This window comes from Gracilinanus agilis, chromosome 4 (assembly GCF_016433145.1).
Source record: "Gracilinanus agilis isolate LMUSP501 chromosome 4, AgileGrace, whole genome shotgun sequence".
Lineage (NCBI taxonomy): Eukaryota > Metazoa > Chordata > Mammalia > Didelphimorphia > Didelphidae > Gracilinanus > Gracilinanus agilis.
In genome coordinates, this window is record NC_058133.1 from 265,200,113 (window position 1) to 265,216,917 (window position 16,805).

Consider the following 16,805-nt stretch of genomic DNA (forward strand, 5'->3'; position numbering starts at 1 on the left):
TCTGTCTCTCTCTCCTTTTTCTCCCTTGTTCTCTCTCTGGCTCTAGTTGATTGCCTAGTACTTAAGGCATCTCTCCTGGCTGCAGAGGTCAAGTCAACAAGCATTTTATTAAACAACTACTAAAGGCTGAAAAGAAAAAGAAATAAAGAGAAGCAGCTAGGTGACTCGGTGGATAGAGAACCAGACTTGGACACGAGAGGTCCTAGGTCCAAATGTAGCCTCAGACACTTCCCAGCAGAGTGACCCTAGGTGTCAAGATCTATCTATCATCTCTGATAATTAATAAAGACAACTTAGTTTATAAAAAATGGGACATGGGAGACGATCTTGACTGTTAACTCATAGCTGCTTCTCTGAAGTGCCATTGAGTCACAAGTTTATTATATATGAAAATCCAAACTCCCTTTCACTCAAAAGCACCCCCAAAACTTTGCAATTGCGCAGAAATATAGATTATGTCATATCAAAACACAAAAGGTCTCATCGACTTCAGAATAGAACAAGGCCAAGGCTGAATTTTGGCTGGCCCATTATCAAAAGCTAAGTTTGGGAATACTTTCTCGGGGATGAATAGCACCCCCTGGAGGAAGTTTTGTCTAAATTTTGTCCATTATTGACCTTGACTTGTCTAGAAACTACTTTTGAAACAAAAACAGTTGTATTTCTGACCAAAGGAGAGAATATTAACCTCTTGACTGTTGGTTTGCTAAGAGCTTAAAGCTTTTCAATAAGACCACAATGGTTTTCAACAAGAAAGGATGTGGATCACAAAAGGAGTCAAAAGAGGAGTCTCAGATTTTTATCTATTTGAGACTCTGTTTCTCTTATTGGCTTCCCACACCTAGGCAAGTCACTTAACCCATTGCCTATCCCTTACCTTGAAACCAATTCTAAAACAGAACGTAAGACTTTTTTTTTTAAAGAGAGAAATGAAGAGAAAACTCATAATTCAGAGCCTTTTACGCAGGTCTAAGACAGAAGAGCTAAGCATGATGGAAATGTGTAGACTCTTTTAGAAATCTCTGTGACCGAATGGGTACCTCTTGAGAACATATATATAAATGTGCACATGAACAAGTTTTACAAACATGAGTGTGTATATTAAATTCTTTTTGGTGATGTGTGTACAAGGACTATACATGATTCTGGGCGAGTGCACAAGTTCCTCTATGAGTGTGTGTTTGAATAGGGAAGTAGATTGTTCCTCAAAGAACAAGAAACACAAAGTTCACTTTGACTCATGTTCTAAAGCTGAAGTTCCTGCCAAAGAGTGCCCTGGGGACGAGAGTGGTGTGGGTGATGAAAGTGGTAGAGGATTTGTTCTCACTTCTGCCTCATCATAAATCAGAGGGCTGGACTAGATGGTCTCTGAGGTCCTGGAAACCATCATCTCCTTCCCTTCTTCCCTCCCTCCCTAGATTGGGAGTTGGAAATTCAAAGAACGAGAATACTAGATGCTCCATCTCCTGCCTACGATGGTAGCCAAATCTTGGGATAGACCCATGGAGGTGAGGTTGGATAAGTAGAAGGGGATGTGGGGGGACTCTGATCCCAGAACTTCTCTACCCTGGGCTCACCAACTACTTAACTGGCCCTTCCCAAAGGAACACACCCAGTAGAGAGGCCCCTCCAGTTCCTTAAGACACAGGCATCTGGCAAAAAACTGGAAATTGAGGGGATGCCCCTCAATTGAGGAATGCCTAAACAAATTGTGGTGTATGTGATGGAATACTACTATGCCATAAGAAACAATGAGCAGGTTGATTTCATTTTTTTAGTTTTATTTTTTAAAACACTTACTTTCCATCTTAGAATCAATACTGTGTATTGGCTCCAAGGCAGAAGAGTGGTGAGGGCTAGGCAATGGGGGTCAAGTGACTTGCCCAGGGTCACCCAGCTAGGAAGTGTCTGAGGCCAGATATTTTTATTTTTTAAACCCTTACTTTCTGTCTTAGAATCAATACTGTATATTGGTTCCAAGGGAGAAGAGTAGTAAATTGGGCAATGAGGGTTAAGTGACTTGCCCAGGGTCAGACAGCGAGGAAGTATCTGAAGTCACATTTGAACCCAGGACCTGGCTCTCAATCCACTGAGCCACCTAGCTGCCCCCAGCAAGTTAATTAAAAACAAACAAACAAACAAACAAACAAAAAACTTGGAAACCACACAGGATAATGAACAGCAAAATAAGTAGAACCAAGAGAACATCAAACAGTTACAGATTTCATACTCGAAGAATAAATTGTGACTGTTACCTCCAGAGAATGAACTGAAAAATAGAAACATGAAAGACATAATTTATATATTTTAAAAAAAGAAAATGGGGTGACTTGAAAAGATAAAAAGAAGGCAATATTTCCTATTGTTTATTTTCTTTGATTTCTGTATGTTGATTCCTGTATGCACCTGATTTACATAGACTTTATGAAGACTTTAAGCAAAAGCATTTGCATAGACTTTAATGAGAAGCATTGTTTAATTTCTCTACTATATCAGGGGAAGGAGTTTATTTTGTAAAGGATGGCTTATGTTTGGGACTGTATACATGAAATTTTAATTTAAGTAACATTTCTTCTTTCTCATTAGAATGCAAACTATTTTACAGTAGACTAAATCGTTCCTTTTCTTTGTAGTAGGCACTTATTGCATGTTTGCTGAATTACTGAAATTGAATTTCTAAATAAAATTTTCATTAGAGGAAGTTAAAAAAAATACCTTGAGCCCTTTCTATCTGAAAAAAAAAAAACAGTTATCTGCAACTGTGAAAGACTAAACTATTATCAGCAGCAAAAAAAAAAAAAAAAGGGTTCCAAGACAACTCCAAGGAATTTGTGATAAAAAAAAAATTAGAAAACCACTATTCATAGCCAAAGAAGGAACTCTTGGAATCTGATTGCAAATCAAAGCATGCCAGTTTTCACTTTATTTTCTTCCTAAGTTGTTGTTTTTTTCACCCTTATCTTCCATCTTAGAATCAATACTAAGTATTGGTTCCAAGGCAGAAGAGTGATATGGGTCAGACAATTGGGATTAAGTGACTTGCTCACACAGAAAGGAAGTGTCTGAAGACAGATTGGAACCCAGGATCTCCTGTCTCCAGGTCTGCTTCTCTATCCGCTGTCACCTCACTCCCCCTATAAAATTTTTTATTGCATATATGATAGATGTCTTCAGTTACAACATGAGGAATGTGGAAATATATATTGCATGAAAGCCCTGTTATAATCTATTTATCACCTTGGGGAGGAGAGGAGAGAGGGAGAGAATCTGAATTGCAAAATGTCAGAAAACAATTTTCAAAAATTGTTTCAACATGTAATTAAAATTTTTTAAAATAAAATTTTATTTTTCAAATAATAAATTTCCACACAAATTTTCCAAAGTTATATGATCTAAATTGTCTCGCTCCTTTCTTCTCTCCCTCCTCCTGGAGCAGGCAAGCAATTCAATCTGGGTTATACATGTATTAAATAAAATTTTATTTTTTTAATTACAAATTTCCATCTAAGTTTTCCAAAGTTACATGGTCCAAGTTGTCTCCCTCCTTTCTTCCCTCCCCTCCTGGAGCTGGTGAACAATCCAATCTGTGTTATACGGATATTAAATCAACAATTTTAAAAGACCCAGGTAGGTTTAGAGTTAGAAAGGGCATTGGAAACCATTTGGTCTTAATTTTAAAATGACACTATGATTGTGTGTCCCACATCCAGAGCCACCAACAAGCAGCCAGCCAACGACACAGCTTCTTCCAAAAGCTGCCCCGTGTCCCCCAGGGCAGGACAGCTCACTCCACTCTCTCCAGGCCTTCCTGAGACTCCAGGAGCTGAGACCAAAGACTCCATGTCTGAACAAGAGCAGAGCAACTCCACATCACAGATGCCCCAGACTCTGATGGAGCCCCATTTTGATAGGACTCCAAGACCTTGGGAAAGGGACATTCTGGACGACAGACCAGGACCTGGCCACTGGGCAGTCAGCACCAGGTTACTCTCCTCTCTAAGAAATAAGATCTCCAACAGTGGCTGGAGGAAGTCCTGTGAAGCCACTGGAAACACCAGGAAGCAGGTGCCTAAGGGCTGATGCTGGGGACAAGGGGGACACCTTGCTGCCCATCACCTCTAGCCCACAAACCTTAAAGAGTGGGGTTGTCTGGGGGTCTGGGCTCATGAAGGAGTGAGCAGCCCCCTGAGACAGAGTTGTCTAACCATTGAAGGTAGCATTTGGGTAGACAGATGCTTAGGATCTTTCTTGGGCTTCTCTCCATCAGTGAGCTGGCATCCTTCCACGTGGAAGGGATGATACAGTGGAAAATGCAACTCTTTGGGGAGCTAGAAGACCTGGGTTCTGGCTCTGGCTTTTCCAATGACTAAAGTGAGCCTGGGGCAAATTATTTTAATCTATCTGAGACTTAGTCTTCCCATTTATAAAATGGGTACCTGTCTCATGACAATGTCTAAGGATCAATGATTAATATATGTATATATAAGTACTTTGGAAAGTACAAAGTGCTATTCAAACAGGAAGCATTTTTTGTGAGAATCATTATTATTTAATATCATGAATGAATATGTTAACCTGTATAATAATGTGAAATTTTCAGTATTATTGTGGGTTGGGAATTTATTAGTGATAGTAATAAAAACTGTTGGTGGAGTGAGGGTGTTGGCCCAAAAGGGACTATCTCAATTCCATTCAATAACATTAACTAGTATTTATTTGCCTCCAAGGTAAACCAGGGTGTTATTGGCACTGCCCAAGCCAACAAGAAATACAGGGGTCAGTCTTTTTCTCTAAGAATTCTGTACATGGGGCACCTGGGTGGCTCAGTGGATTGAGAGCCAGTCCCAGAGATGGGAAGTCCTGGATTCAAATCTGGCCTCAGACACTTCCTAGTTGTGTGATCCTGGGCAAGTCACTTAATCCCCATTGCCTAGCCCTTGCCACTCTTCTGTCTTGGAACCAATACACAGTATTGATTCTAAGATGAAAGGTAAGGGTTTAAAATAAATGATGTACATATGTCTGTGATTGGCTTCCAAATGTACCTAGTATGGAAATTCAGGCTTTGTGTATGTTTTAGCAACAAATCAAGAGTTTAACATATACAATTGTATTAATATTTATTTAAAAAGTGTCAAGATAAAAATGTGCAGTTAAGAGAAACTGAGGCACAAAATTCCAAATATAATCTATTCACTGGCAAGACTAGCAGTTACCAATAATAGAGGTCAATGGTCCCATTGACAATGGTCAATGGTCAATGACCAGAGACACACTTTACAATAAAAGCATTCTTTTATATAACCTTTATATAACCCTTAAGGGTTATAAAGTGCTATATTAAAAATATGATCTCATTTATTCCTCAGGACACCTGTCGAGGTAAGTACCCTGTTTTACAGTTTAGGGTAAAAAAAGAGGTTAAGTGACTTGCCCAGGGTCACACAGCTAGCATATATCTGAGGCAGGATTCAAACTCAAGTCTTCCTGACTTTAGCCACACTACTTAGCTCTCTGGACAAATATAATAAGTGACTAGGATGGGTCAGGCACTATGCTAAGCCCTGGGGATACAAAGACAAAAACCAAAAATAGTTCTTGCCCTCAAGGAGCTTATTAGGAGTTGCAACATATGAACAGATAAATAAATGCCAAATAATTTGAGGACAGGGGGAGTACTGATATATAAGAAGGGTAGGAAAGGTTTTCTGAAGATGGTGGCAGCTAACCTGAGCATGTAAGGAAGTAGGAATTCTAAGAACCAGAGAATTGGAAATCAAACATTCTAGCATGGAGGAAATAGCAAGGCTAATAACAAGACCCCAATACTGAGTATGAGGAGAGTCCTGGGAAATAAATCGGGAAAGATGGGCTAGAGACAGAATATGAAGCACTTTAAATGTTAAATGGAGGGGGAAGCTAGGTGGTTCAGTGGATAGAGAGCCAGACCTAGAGACCAGAAGTCCTGGGTTCAAATATGGCTGCAGACACTTTCTAGCTGAGTGACCCTGGACAAGTCACTTAACTCCCATTGTCTAACCCTTACCACTCTTCCGCCTTGGTACCAATACACAGTATTGATTCTATGATGGAAGGTAAGGTTTTAAAAAAACACGCACACATTAAACAGAAGAGTTTGCCTCCCCTTATCTCCTGCCCTGTCCTAGTAACCCCTCAGGGGACCAAATGTTCCAGTTTCCATTCCCTAACCCCAATCTGCCTCCCCACTTGTAGGAGCCAGAAGAGAATAAAATTGTCAGGGAGCTCCTGGAGACTGAGCAGACTTATGTGTCCCGCCTCCACCTGCTGGATCAGGTGAGTGAGTGACAGGTCCCGACCCCCAATCTCTACCTTCCCAGTTCTGCTCTTTTTTTACCAGCCTACCTGTGTTCAGGGAGCACAGTGCTGGGCATTGAGGAGGAAATCAACATGGTTATGGTGGCACAGTATGCTGGGTTTAAAGACAGGGGGTGTGGGTTTGAATACAAGAACAATAATAAGCTTATTATATAGCGACTGCTCTTCGCTAAGCGCTTTACAATCTTTATCCCATTTGATCTTCATGACAACCTGGGAGGTAGGTGCTATCATCACCCCCATTTTACAGAGGAGGAAACTGAGGTAAACAAATGTGAAGTGATTTGCCCACAGACACACAGTTAATACTAATAATCACAATGAGGATGAGGATGATAATAATAATAGTTAACATTTAAATAGTACTTGCTACACACCTATTATAGTATATAAGATTTTGTTTATACTCTTTTGTAGGTATCAATTCTAAGACAGAAGAACAGTAAGGGATAGACAGTCAGGAATAAGTGACTTGCCCAGGGTCATACAGCAGAGGAAGTCTCACTGTGACCTTTAGGAGTTCCTTGCAGTTCTAGGAACTTATGAATTTGGCCAAAGACATCTGCAGATTGGGAGGGTAATGACAGGAATCTGATGGGCCAGTGTCATTCTCATTCACTCAAGAGGAGATAAGGCCACTAGAGTAAGGACAGGCCTTTTATATCTTAAAATAAAGTCAGAAATAGTTAGGCAATCCCTGAACTCTAGTAGGAAGATAGAACTTAGATCTGTTACAAGAGATAGACCTCAAGTCTTTTGCGATAGAACATTTTACATGGCATCACAAGCGCCCATCAAAGACTAGTGGTGTTTGGGCTGTTCTCTGAGCCAGACAAGTCACTTCTTGCCTTAGAGACTCCCTGGACTTCCTGGCCCTCTCTACCACCTGTCTTAATGAATTCTGTCTTCAGGTCTTCTTTGAGGAGCTACTAAAGGAGGCTCGAAGCAGCAAGGCTTTCTCTGAAGACATCGTCAAGCTCATCTTCTCTAACATTTCCTCCATTCACCAATTCCACTCCCAGTTCTTCCTCCCAGAGCTCCAGAGGCGTGTGGATGAATGGTGAGTTTGGGTGGCTGGGTCTTACCTGGGTAGCTCCCAAAAGGAAATCTTACAGGGAGAAGGCAGTGGGGTACTTTACACAAAGAAGGTACTCTACAGATGTTAGTTGAATTGAATTGACAACGTAGTGGCTCACAATCAGGAAGACTCATCTTCTTGAGTTCAAATCCAGCCTCAGGTACTTGCTAGCTATGTGGCCCCGGGCAAGTTACTCCACCTTGTTTGGCTCAGTTTCCTCATCTATAAAATGAGCTGGAGAAGAAAATGGCAAATCACTCCAGTGTCCTTTCTTCCTTTTTTTTTAATCCTTATCTTCCATCTTAGAATTGATACCAAGAATTGATTCCAAGATAGAAGAGAGGTAAGGGCTGGGTAATTGGGGTTAAATGACTTGCCTGGGATCACAAAGCTGGGAAATGTCTGAGACTAGATTTGAAACCAGGTCCTCCCTAGCTCTCAATGCACTGAGCCAGCTAACCACTCCTGCACTTTCCATATGAGGAAACTCAGGCCAAAAAAAATGTGACACTCAAAGTCACAAAGCAAGTGAATATCAGAGGTAAGATTTGATCCTGAGTCTTCTTGATTCCAAGTCCATTCAGTGACTTATCCACTGCATCAAAAAGCATAGATACTACTGGTGCAAAGTCCTGAGGATAACGGAAGAGGTCCTTGGGCAATGAACAAAGGACTGAGCTATGGTGCCCACAGGGTTGTCATCCCCCGCATTGGTGATGTGATCCAGAAACTGGCACCCTTTCTGAAGATGTACGGTGAATACGTGAAGAACTTTGAGCGGGCAGCAGAGCTGCTGGCCATCTGGACAGAGAAGTGCCCACCCTTTCAAGAGGTCATCACTCGAATCCAGGTGGAGAGCTGAAGCTCTAGATGCCAGAGTGGGGGTGGGAGGAGGTACAGGATGGGTGCCAGAATGGTGAAGGAAAGAGAGAGAGGCCTTGCCACCCTTGGCATCTCAAATGAGGAGATAACAAATTCTCATCCTTCTCATGACTTCCTTTGAAAAATTGAGGCCCAGGAAAACTACCTGGTTCTTAGGCCCTTTCCCATACATGCCACACACAGACCCAAAGTCATTGCCAGGGTCTGGCTCTTTGGAGTGCCAGTCTGCCCAAACTTTCCCTCTTAAGTGAATGATGATGCTTCATATTCCTGTCACTACCTTCCCAAACTGTGCATATCCTTGGCCAAATTCATTGATTCCTAGAGCTGAAAGGGGCCCCTAAAGATCATCTAGTTGAGAAGGGGAGGGGGCAGCTGGGTGGCTCAATGGATTGAGAGCCAAACCCAGAGATGAGAGATCCTGGGTTCAAATCTGGCCTCAGACACTTCATAGCTGTGTGACCCTGGGCAAGTCACTTAACCCGCATTGCCCAACCCTTACCGCTCTTCTGCCTTGGAACTGATACACAGTATTAACTCTAAGATGAAAGGTAAGAGCTTAAAAAAAGGCCATCTAGTCCAAATCCTTCCTTGACAGAGGGGGAAATTGAGTCCAGAGAGAACCAGGTCACACAGGAAGTGGTTGAGGCTAGAAATAAGTTCTCCTTAATCTTCCCACTATCCCATCCTGGATCTGTTCCCCAGGCCTGGCATATTTAGATTCTGCCCCATCCAGACTGAATAGCAGTCTGACCCTCCCTCCACTCCCACCCTGCTTGCTTCCCCTCTTGTCCCCAAGAACAGCGACATCTCTGGCAGCCTCACCCTGCAACACCACATGCTGGAGCCTGTGCAGAGGATCCCTCGCTATGAGTTGTTGCTGAAGGAGTATGTCCAGAAGCTGCCCCCAGATGCCCCAGACCGGGCTGATGCCCAGAGTAAGTACGGTCTTAGCCCTGGGAATGTGGGAGGGACAGATGGGACAGGGCACTATGTACAGAGCCATTCTTTCATTTATTCACTCAGTCATTCAGCATCCAGATGGCCCTGCTTTCTGTGCTGTAGTATTGTCCTCTGTAGTATTGTCCTCTGTAGTATTGTCCTCATGCCTCTCTTAGGACTCTCCCATACTCCGCCCCTTGGGTAAATTATTCTATAGTTGTGTTCTCTTCTGATTCTCATATTTGTATCCTAAGCTCTGTATCTTAATTATCTCAACGTTTTATAAAATTGATTAAATTTAAGAAAGCACTTATCAGTCTCTACCAAGATCCCTAGGGTGGGTGGATAGAGTGCTGGGCCTGAAGTCAGGAAAACTCATCTTTCTGAGTTCAAATCCAGCTTCAGACACTTACTAGTTGGGTGACCCTGGGCAAGACACTTTACCTTGGTCACTTCAATTTCCTCATCTGTAAAATGAGCTGGAGAAGGAAATGCTAAACCACTCCAGTATCTCTGCCAAGAAAACCCCAAATAGAGTGAGAAAGGATCAGATGCAAATAAAAACAATTCAACAATAGCAACAACAAGCATCCCACCTTGCATCCCTTATTCTATGGTTATATTCTTATTTTATTCCTATATGTGCTACAAGCTCTGTTTTTAATGTTCTATAAATATTTGTCAAATGGAATCAAGTACCTACTAAGTGAAACAGACACAGGTTCTAGGAGAGAAAAGCATATACCATCAAAGAGCTTATATTCTTTATACTGTGAATTGAGGAATCAAACCCTAAAGAATGAGATTCAGAAATTGCTGTAAACCAAGGCTCAGCACATAATAAATGATTGTTTAATTGAATTGCTTTTCCCCACTTCTGGGAATCCTTGGTAATATCCACCCTGTGTAAACTTCCTCAACCCTCTTGCCCAGGGATCTGTCTCTGACAGGAGCCCCCCCAGGATGGCGGGTAAGGATCACTAGGGAGATAGATAGGTGTCCTTTCTGACATCAGCCTCACATTTTAGGAATCAATTCAAAATACTCCTTGTTTCCCCTAATAATTTATGCTAGATTTGCCTTTCATTGGTTCTAAAGAGCCTCTTTTAGAATTCAGAATAGGGGTAGCTGGATGGCTCAGTGGATAGAGAGCCAGGCCTAGAGAAAGGAAGTCCTAGGTTAAAATCTGGCCTCAGACACTTCCTAGCTGTGTGACCCTGGGCAAGTCACTTAATCCCTATTGCCTAGTCCTATAACAAATTTAAAAATATAGAAGGATATATATAAAAGATATTAGAGTTTAAAAAAAAAAAGAATTCAGAATCTTCCTCCTTCCCCCTAGCCTTAATATCCCAGGATTCAGAAAGTGAATCCTTTTCCTCATCCATCCTATTTATGACTTTATCGCTCTCTCTTTCAGAAGCTTTGGACATGATCTTCTCTGCTGCTCAGCATTCTAATGCAGCCATCACTGAAATGGTGAGCTGGGACCCCTCAGCTCTCAGCACGGTGACCTCAAATTCTAAAGTCTCTAAATCCCTCTGTTCCTCCCACTAGGGCCCTTGCTCCCTGAAGCTCCTGTTCTGTGGCTGCCCTCTCATTCCTGGATTTCCTTATCCCTGATTTACTCTGACTCCACTATAACTTACCCTGGAAGCTGTTCTGTGCCTTGGAGCCTGTCATCCACTGAAACACCTTTACTACCTCACCCCAATCAATTAACCCATGAACATGCATTTGTTAAATTCCTACCATGTGCCAGAGACTGAGCAAGATGGTGGAGATACCAAAGCAAAAGCTCAGGGAGCTTGCATTCTATCAGAGGAAACAACTTGAAAAGGCATAAGTAAATACAAAGTAATTTCTGATGGAGAACCCTAGTTAGTCATGGGATCAGGAAAGGCCTCATGGGCCCAGAGATGAAACAGACTGACTATTTCCTGGAAAAGAGGTGATAGACTCAGGATGAAGAAGGAGTCATACATTTTTTGGATCTGGCCATTTGGGATGTTGTTTTGCTTGACTATTGGTTACAATGATTTTATTTTTCTTTTTCCAGTAGAGAAAAGAGGAAGGGAATTAGTTTTTGTTCACTGAAAAAAAATAAAATATAATTAAAAATAAACCCTGGATGAGGGGCAAGGAGTGGTTAGAAAGGCCTTGTGTTCGAGGTTCCTTTGAGTTCAGCTAGGAGCTTCATTTACTAAGGGATGGAGGTGAGGAGGGAATTCATGCATCCCAGGCATGGGGACAGCCTGTGCAAAGGTTTGGGAAAGGGGCTCATTCATATCCTCTGATCCCTTCTGATATGTGCTACCTCCCTAAAAGGAAATCTTCCTAACCTAGACTTACATCCTCTTTTTAAAAACATACTTTTCAGGCAGAATGGCTTGCCCACTTCCCATGTATATGTATTTTAGGGGTTCCCAACCCTAAAAGTCAGAGAGTTCTGGACCTTACAATCCAGGCTCTCCTTCAGAATCAAGGGCTACAAAATGGGCCGCGTGCATTTCATGTCCTTCCTGTATCCAGTTTTCTTCTTTTCTCTCTCCTTCCCCAGGAACGTCTGCAGAACCTGTGGGATGTGTATCAGCGTCTTGGCCTTGAAGATGATATTGTGGATCCCTCCAATGAATTGCTGCAGGAGGGCCCCATCCAGAAGATCTCCTTCAGACATAGCAGCACCATGGAGCGCTACTTGTTCCTGGTAGGGCAGAGGGGACTCGGAGGAGTAAGGCTGGGATGTCATTGCCATGTGGGACTGAGGTCTTCATGACACCAAGTCCAACATTCTAGACACTATACTATGATATATTTGCTCAGGTATAGATTAAACTAGGTCAGGGGCATGCTGGTGAATGTTTAACAACCAGTTCTCTGAGGAAAAAAATGTATGAAAGACATACTTTTAAATTTAATCTCCATTATTAATATTAAGATTTTTTCATGAACCTTTCTTAAGTTCTATTGATTAAATAGAATAAAAAATTAAACCCTTATTTGTAGCTTTGCTGATTTTAGAAATGAAAAGACTTACATAGAAAATTTAACAATTGGCTCTTAAGAAACTATCTGGTTTAACAACTATCTCTTCAAGGAAAAAAAAGGATAAAAGACATATCTTAGCATTTAATCTGCATTATTAATATTTTCTCCATCACTTTTTAGGTCTAAATTTTTTCAAGTTCTATTGATTAACCATAACAATGAATCAAGTCCTGATTTGTAACTTTGCTCTTTTCAGAAGTGCAAATGCTTATGTGTAAATTTTAACAATTGATTCTTAGGAACCTATCTAATCTAACTCCAGCCCACATGTGGATTAGGCTGAATCTGAAGTTCTTTCCAGGCCTGGTACTTGTAGAAAAACAGGAAAAACCCCATTATCTGTCTGGTCTGGGCTCAGTTTGTTCCTGCTAGAAGGAAGGGGAAAAACTGAAAAGACCAGAGCCAGCTAGGTAGAAGAGTGGACAGAACCCCAGACCTGGAGTTGGGAAAACACAGGTTCAAATGTGCCATCAGATACTTTCTAGCTGTGTGACCCTGGACAAATCACTTAACCTCGTTTGCCTAGCCTTTGCCCTCCCTTGTGTCTTAGAGTTGTTACTGGGATAGAAAGTAAAGGGGGGAGAGAGAGAGAGAGAGAGAGAGAGAGAGAGAGAGACAAACAGAGAGAGACAGAGACAGAGACACAGAGAGACAGAGACAGAGAGAAAGAGAGAACAAAGAGAAGAGAGAGAGGACGAAGAGAAGTGAGAGACAGAAAGAGGAGAGAGAAAGAGACAGAGACAGAGAAGACCTCCACTGAGTCACTTCCAGCTCTGGGTCCCTTGGATTTTAGATCATTCATGAGAATGTCAGAACAGACCTCTTGGACACTGGCTCTGCCTCTAGGACTAATCATTGATCCAGTGATTAAGCACATAGTTCCCTGGTGCTTTAGCACGCTCTGTCCTGCCTTCTGGGTGCAATCAGCCCACTGCTCAGCCTTAGGGCCCTGTTGATGGGAGTCTTGGATCATGAAGTTTAAAGACTCCTTTGACTGTCATGGTTAGAAAAACCTGAGATACTAGAGAAGACACTGGGTAAATGCAATCCTCATCACTGTGCAAACCACAGGAGACATGGCCTTCTTCCAATGGTCCCTTGATGGGAACATGTGCCCTGGAAGACCAAGAGGCAAATAGATTGAATTCCAAGGGAGAAATCTTAGGAAAGGTGCAATCTACAGATAGCAAGCATTGCACTGAGAATTTGGATTTGAGTTCTTGGTTCTGTCACTTACTGGACAGCTAGATGGGGAAGTGAATAGAGCTTAAGATCAGGAATCAGGAAGACCTGAGTTTGAATTATGCCTCAGACACCAATGTGTGTCTCTGGCCAACCACTTCTGCCTCAGTTTCCTCATCTGTAAAATGGGGATAATAATAATAACACCTGTCTCCCAGGGTTGTGGTGAGGAACACATGAGATAATATATAATGTTTAATCACAAACAATATTGGTCTTTTGTTTTTGTTTTTGAAAGCCCTTACTTTTCACCTTAGAATTAATTGTATTGATTCTATGGCTGAAGAGTGAGGAGTAAGGACTAGGAAATGGAGGTTAAATGACTTACCCAGGATCACACAGCTAGGAAGTGTCTGAGACTGGATTTGAACCCTGGACTTCCTATCTCTAGGCCTGGTTCTCAATTCATTGAGCCACCCAGTTACCCCCTCAAACAAAAATATTGTTGTTCAGTTATTTAAGTTGTGTTTGACTCTTAATGACCCCATTTGTGGTTTTCTTGACAGAAATACTGGAATGGTTTGCCATTCCCTTCTTTGACTTGTTTTACAGATGAGGAAACTGAGGCAATGAGAGTTGAGTGGCTTGGCTGGGGTCACACAGCTAGTAAGTATTTGAGGCCTGATTTGAATTCAGGAAGATGAATCTTCCTTACTGCAGGACCAAGACTCTATCCACTGTTCTGACTAGCTGCCCTAAAGTACCATATAAATTCCAGATATTACTGCTTCTCGGCATGAGCTCTTTAGATAAGTCACTTAAATTCTCTGGGCTTCACTTTTCCTCATCTGTAAAAGGAGAATATTAATACCTGCACTTAGAGACAGTGTGGTTTAGTGGCTAGAGAGCTGGGCTTGGGGTCAGGAAGGACTGAGTTCAAATTTCATCTCTGACATATATGTGACCCTAGGCAGATATCTTGCTCCCAATCCCTCCAGTCAACTTTTTAAAATGATAAATTACAGAACATTTGCTTTATCTACATTTGGAGAAGGGATTTCTGCTATAGAAGTTCCCTACACTAATGAAATCATACATCCAGGTTTATATATATGTATATACATATATTTTATATTATATACATAATTTTAATATATTAATTATATAATTAATATGATAAAATTATGTTTACATATATAGGCAACTAGATAGCCCAGTGGGTAGAGTACTAGTCCTAGAGAAGAGAGGTCCTAGGTTCAAATCTGGTCTTAGACACTTCCTAGCTGTGTGACCCTGGGCAAGTCATTTAACCCCCATTGCCTAACTCTTAATTCTCTTCTGTCTTAGAAAGATACTAAGACAGAAGGTAAGGGTTAGGGGAAAAAAAGCATATATACCTACATTACCCACATTATTGGGTTGTTGTGAGACTCAAATGAGATAATGTATGTAAACCTTTAAAGTATTAAATTCCTGTTGGTTATTATTATTTTAACAGTGACTTCATATCCTTTCCTCTATCAGTTCAACAATATGCTGCTGTATTGTGTGCCTAAGGTGATCCAGGTTGGGGCTCAGTTCCAGGTGAGGACCCGAATCGATGTGGCTGGGATGAAGGTGAGAATTTCCTCTGGCCCCTCCATTTTATTTAACATGTTGCTATCCTTTATTTTTATATCATCTTCTTTTCCAAATATGTCTTCCCTCCTCCTCTACCCAACAAGCTACATCTTGTAACAAATGTAAGATATATTTGAGTAGAATTTGTCTGAATACATAGATGTGGCTTGTGGCAGCTAGGTGACAGGCATGGAGTCAGGAAGAATCATCTTCCTGAATTCAAATCTGGCCTTAGACACTTCCTAACTGTGTGACCCTGGGCAAGTCACTTAGCCCTGTTGACCACAATTTTCTTCATCTGTATAATGAACTAGAGAAGGAAATGGCAAACCACTCCAATGTCTTTGCCAAGAAAACCCCAAGTAGGGTCACAGAGTTGGATGAGACCAAAACGACTAAACGACAACAATAGACATGGCTTGTGAGTAGCATGAATAGTAATACTATTCAGTGGGTCTATATGTAAAGCTAAGCCCTCATTGGTTTAATCATTTCCAGTAGACACAATTATCTCAAACCAAGGGTCGCCAGTGGGGAGATAGCCAGAATAACAGTAGCAAAACACTCTCCTTCGTCTCCTGCTTAAACATACTCTCCCATACTTACATATAGATCAAAGAGAGGAGGGGATGTATGCAAAACTAGCACTAGTATATACACCACTAGTGATGTCTATTTAGTGCTAAAACCTTCCCTTCTTAAGTACTCCAGAACTCCTTTAGAAATGAGTTCTAGAATTAGTCAAGTCAAACTCACTAGGCTATAGTTTGAAGAATCTATCTTTTTTCCCAATAATCTGGACAAAGCTTTCTTATCTCCGGTCCTATCCCATTCTCTGGGATTTTTCAGATCTCTCCGCTAGCGATTTGGCAATCAGATCTATGGATTATCTCCTGAGGAATGTAGTTTGTTTGAGACTATTGACTCAAACTCATTGAGAGGAGTTAGGTGCTTGCTTTGCCATGGCCTTACTTATTTTGAGTTTCAGATTCTTTGTTGTTCCATCTTTCCTGGGTAAAAAACCATTCTCTTTGGTATAAGAAAGAAAAGGAAGAAAAATAAGAGTTGTGTAGTTCAACTTTCTTTCCATCATTCATCATCACTGTTCCCATGAACGACAAGTTATCCCTTCTTTGATCTTCCTCTTGGCCCCTAGAATAGCTTTTTTAAAGTCAGTCCTCTCCCTTTATTGCCTTTATCATATATCATGAGCTTCAACTCGTTATGAGATTAACCTCTGCCCCTATTCTTCCAGGACCATGCCATTTTTTGGGGTGATTTGTTTTTGTTCAGTCATTTTTCCATCATGTCCGACTCTTTGTGACCCCATTTGGGGTTTCCTTGGCAGAGATACTGGAGTGGTTTGGCATTTCCTTCCCCAGCTCATTTGATATATGAGGAGCTAAGCAAACAGGGTTAAGTGATTTGCCCAGGGTCACTCAGCTAGTGAATATCTGAGGCTGAGTGTGAACTCAGGAAGATGAATCTTTCTGTCACTAGGACTGGCACTCTATCCACTTCTCCACTTAACTGCCCTTTTAGGAGAAGATATTACCTCCCTCACCTTGCCCTCACCTTCTGTCCTTGAAAAGGTCCAAGTTATTTGAACTGTTTATCTCCATCAGTATCTTTAGAAAACTCCCCCTTTTCTTCTTTATCGGAATAATTTATCTAGTGAGAATTTCATTATTGAGAG

The 16,805-nt window shown here is 41.4% G+C and overlaps 1 protein-coding gene across 1 annotated transcript in view; it reads left to right on the forward strand.

Annotated features, from left to right (window-relative positions):
- The first annotated feature begins 3,687 nt into the window (after positions 1-3,687).
- The window catches only part of FGD2 (FYVE, RhoGEF and PH domain containing 2), a 25,713-nt gene continuing 12,595 nt past the window's right edge, over positions 3,688-16,805 (forward strand). Inside the window, exons 1-8 of the mRNA XM_044675293.1 lie at positions 3,688-4,065; positions 6,235-6,315; positions 7,269-7,417; positions 8,129-8,285; positions 9,117-9,255; positions 10,680-10,738; positions 11,820-11,966; positions 15,014-15,106. Of these exons, the coding sequence (XP_044531228.1) occupies positions 3,688-4,065; positions 6,235-6,315; positions 7,269-7,417; positions 8,129-8,285; positions 9,117-9,255; positions 10,680-10,738; positions 11,820-11,966; positions 15,014-15,106 (1,203 nt within the window). The remainder of the gene's footprint in view (positions 4,066-6,234; positions 6,316-7,268; positions 7,418-8,128; positions 8,286-9,116; positions 9,256-10,679; positions 10,739-11,819; positions 11,967-15,013; positions 15,107-16,805) is intronic.